At 36.2% G+C, this 4,343-nt stretch overlaps 1 protein-coding gene across 2 annotated transcripts; it reads left to right on the top strand.

The window, feature by feature from the left end:
* The first annotated feature begins 235 nt into the window (after positions 1 to 235).
* Positions 236 to 3,762, top strand: LOC149558604 (eukaryotic initiation factor 4A-1-like). Of its 2 annotated transcripts, none has more exons than XM_089832769.1 (5): positions 236 to 359; positions 520 to 612; positions 1,924 to 2,024; positions 2,261 to 2,691; positions 2,809 to 3,762. In XM_089832769.1, the coding sequence occupies exons 2-5, from the start codon at positions 545 to 547 to the stop codon at positions 3,442 to 3,444; spliced, it is 1,236 nt and encodes a 411-aa protein (XP_089688895.1). In that variant the 5' UTR covers positions 236 to 359; positions 520 to 544; the 3' UTR covers positions 3,445 to 3,762. The 2 variants fall into 2 exon arrangements, with proteins under 2 accessions (XP_089688895.1, XP_089688893.1); XM_089832767.1 differs by having other exon boundaries at positions 510 to 612.
* Positions 3,763 to 4,343: the final 581 nt, after the last annotated feature.

Here is a 4,343-nt window from a genome sequence, read left to right as displayed (position 1 = left end):
TTTTATCTTAAAGCTTTACTTGGCTACTAAAGTGTAGCTAGGAATCGTAGCTTTGGACTCAAGCAATGTTGGTGACTAAAAACGGTGATCCCTTTCAAAATTTCGACCACAGCTGACACGAAAACTTTATCTAGCACATACTTGCCGCCAACCATCGCTATAGGTCCACGTGTCAATACATGACAGCAAGGCATCGCTATCCCTATGAAGTCTTGCACATTCACCGATTCGATTCAATCAGAGTTTTCTCAAAAGCCTCTGGTTTTGTAAACGCGAAGAAGAATCGTTAATTTTCCTTTCTGCGGGTAGTTTTATCACAGATAATCGCAACTCTTCAGTATCTGTACATCGTTTTTAAGGTGATTCATTTTTGTCCCTGCTAAATTTAGCTTATGATCGGTTCGTCTTTCCCTTCTTAGACTGGACTTCTTTAATATAGTAGAAGGTTTTAACGTTCTTAAAGATTTTCTGAATTATATTTGTTAGAGTGAAAAAAGTTTTGGATCAAGGGTTTTGCAGAGCAAATTTTAAGTAGAGTTTGAAGATGGCGGGGATGGATCAAGCCGGCGGCAATTTTGATGGAAAGAATTATGACAAAAACATGCAGAACGTGTAAGTAAAGTAACTAGGGATTAATCTGTTTTTGAGGGTTTTGGGGTCTAAGGTTTCAGTTGGCTTTTAGATTTATTGCTGTGTCTGTTCTGTCTTGGGGAATATTTAGATCTCTTGGACAATTGGATTTTGATTGATGAAAGCCCATATGTTGCGTGCATGAAATTTGGGGAATTGAGTTTTTTTGTTTCAGGAGAGAGTGATAGGTTGATATCCCTTTATTAAATTATTTAATAAGCTTTTTGAGGGTTTCTCGCTTCTGTCAAAAATGACACTGATATCCTGAATGTTCCCAATATTAACTTTTTTAGGGTCCACCCAGATTTTAAACCCACGGCTCTGTTATGGTATACCCAGTGATTTACTTCTGAAGCTCAATGCATTGCGCCCGATTCCCCAATTCATTTGTGGCCATCAAAGCCTGGGTAAATTAGCCCCCAATTTCAAAATATTTGGCATAGTTTATGCACTTGTTACTAGATTTTACCCAAATGAGTGAACTTGTCTTTTCATATTGTTTTTGTAATCTACAATATTCGCTGCGTATTTCCTTTATCAAATTAGGACTACAGGAAAACGTTGGAGATACCGGCACTTAATCTTTCCCATGCAACAACTGAGTTGAAACACTACCTACACTTTTCTGGGTTTTTCCTTTCATGCTCTTTGTACAAATTTCCCTTTAGAAAGACTTCAGCAGACAGCAACTACCTTTTGGAAATGCCAGTAGTTCCATAAAAATTCTGAGACGCTACTGTAATTTCTACTGTACATAGTTTTGATCTTTACTTAATAGAGTTATCATTTGATTTATTCTTGAGCAGTATCTGATCTAGTATATAAAGATTCATATTTCAACTTTCGCCCTTTGATTTAAATTTAGTCAGAAGGTTAGCTATTGAATCTTCTGTTGGTATAGATATCTTCTTGACTATTTTTTTAGCATCATTTAAATTATAAATGACATATTTTTCATAAATAATTTGGTACTGCATCCCAATTTTATCGGTCATAGGATGTGTAGCAGATTCAGCAATGGTATCTCAAGTATTGTTAAGTTAGATGTCAGCAATTTACTGTTACTGTCATGAGCTTCAGTACAATGGGGATATTGATTATTTTAAAGCGTTGGCTGTTTGTGTGGCATTTGTATTCTGTAAAGTTCAATTGATGCATAAAAATCTTTTTATGCTAGTTAAAAGAAACAGTTCTTCCCTTTATCTTAAGTTTGTTGGAAGTCTTTTCATGAAAATAGACTTGGGAGGAGTGTATAATGAGGATGCAATTTGGTTTACAATATGCTTGTTGCAGCCTTGGAGGTGAGGAGCTTTATTCTACTTGGGAGGAAGTTCATGATACTTTTGACTCAATGGGTCTTCAAGAAAATTTATTGCGAGGAATTTATGCTTATGGTAAGTGGTAGCATAATAATTGCTGCACAATTGCTTCATTTCGATTGCATTGTCAAAACATGTTCAGTATGCTTACAGAAGACTTATTCACCAGATGCTAACTTTGAAGCACTGACTAAATTATTGCATGATAAATTGTAGTGATGAATGGGTTGTTTTCAGATGGTGTATACTGATTTAGACTGAATTAGAAGGTTTTGGATGTTTGATGACATCTATTTACACATGATCAACAGGTTTTGAGAAACCCTCTGCTATTCAGCAGAGAGGTATTGTTCCATTTTGCCAAGGTCTTGATGTTATCCAGCAAGCACAATCAGGAACAGGAAAGACTGCAACATTTTGTTCAGGAATTCTACAACAGCTGGACTACAATCTCCAGGATTGCCAGGCACTAGTTTTGGCACCAACTCGGGAACTTGCACAGCAAATAGAAAAAGTTATGAGAGCACTTGGTGATTATCTACAAGTAAAAGTACATGCTTGTGTTGGAGGAACAAGCATCCGGGAGGACCTACGAATTCTCCAGTCTGGTGTTCACGTTGTTGTTGGGACACCTGGCAGGGTTTATGACATGTTGCGTCGCCGTGCCCTGCGCTCTGATTATATTAAAATATTTGTTCTTGATGAAGCTGATGAAATGTTGTCACGTGGATTCAAGGATCAGGTAATATTAGAGTTAATTTTTTATATTATTAAATTAGTGCTGGATTTAGTCTTATTGAATACTATTTCCTAAAATATTCCTTTTGTTCTTTTCATTTATTGATCCCTTTTTTGTCAGATATATGATATTTTCCAGTTGCTCCCTCAAAACCTTCAAGTTGGTGTTTTCTCGGCTACAATGCCTCCTGAAGCCCTAGAAATCACAAGGAAGTTCATGAATAATCCAGTCCGGATTCTTGTGAAGAGAGACGAGCTTACTCTGGAGGGTATTAAACAGTTCTATGTGAATGTGGACAAAGAGGAATATAAGCTTGACACTCTCTGTGATTTGTATGAAACACTAGCCATAACACAGAGTGTGATTTTCATCAATACCAGGAGAAAGGTTGATTGGCTCACAGATCAAATGAGAGCCCGTGATCACACAGTATCTGCAACACATGGTGATATGGATCAGAATACTAGAGACATCATTATGAGAGAATTTAGATCTGGTTCTTCCAGAGTGCTGATTACAACTGACCTTTTGGCCCGAGGTATTGATGTGCAACAAGTTTCTCTTGTTATCAACTATGACCTACCGACACAACCAGAAAACTATCTCCACCGTATTGGTCGTAGTGGGAGATTTGGCAGGAAGGGCGTGGCAATAAACTTTGTCACGCGGGATGATGAGAGAATGCTTCAGGATATACAGAGATTCTACAATGTCGTAATTGAAGAATTGCCATCAAATGTTGCAGATTTGATATAAGAGATGCTGCAGGTGATGTACATTTGTGTTATGTCATAAGAACTTTTGGAACTTAAACTTGGGAGAATCTGTTTAGTGTGTTGAGTTATCAGTATTTCTGGGGCCTATTAACTGTACCGTTTTTGTAATAACTAATATCTGATGAGGGAAATCCTATGTAATCTATTTACTTCCCCTCAATGTCTTTTTAATGTTAATACTCATAACATGAGTGACGTGGACTGCAACTGAACGTTACCCAAACTTATTACATTCTATGTATTGAACCAGTGAGAATGTGAATTTTAGTGTGATGATCATAGAATGACTTTTATTGTAGTAGGTTGTGTATGACTATACTAATGATATTTGGTCTCTGTCAAAATCAGCAGATGAGGTGTTTATTTAGTTGTTTAGTTTTGTTACTGGATTAATGCCTTTGTGGATATATATGCTTTGAAATGGAAACGTTGGTCTTGTCTCATAATTTTCTTTTACATTTTTTGAATCTTTGTTTTGAATGTAAATTTGTCTGCAATCGTTTGTATTGTTTCCTATTTCTGTATACTTTTATGGGAAATGTTGATAACATTGCTTCTTTCTATTGTGTTTTCAATGCCAATATATGAATGGCTTTATTGTTTAGCTCTGTAACGTAGTCATTAATGAAGGCAGACCCATTGATAAAGTAGAATAAACTAAATGTTATGTGGTGTTTCAATGTAAACTAATGGTTGGTAAAGGGAGAATCATTCTGTAACCTATCGATAGCCTATGTCTTGCACTGTCTATAAATCTTAACTGCAATCCAACAATATTCCACTACTTTTTCCTTGTGAACTATCCTGTGAAGTTGTATATTCATAAACCAGACTACGTATCTGATTGCTAATATTTCAATTAGATAAATCTTGTAGAGG

The sequence above is a fragment of the Cupressus sempervirens genome, chromosome 5, assembly GCF_028749045.1.
Source record: "Cupressus sempervirens isolate cs-2001-9-10 chromosome 5, ASM2874904v1, whole genome shotgun sequence".
Taxonomy (NCBI): domain Eukaryota; kingdom Viridiplantae; phylum Streptophyta; class Pinopsida; order Cupressales; family Cupressaceae; genus Cupressus; species Cupressus sempervirens.
This window is presented reverse-complemented; position numbering and strand designations above follow the sequence as displayed.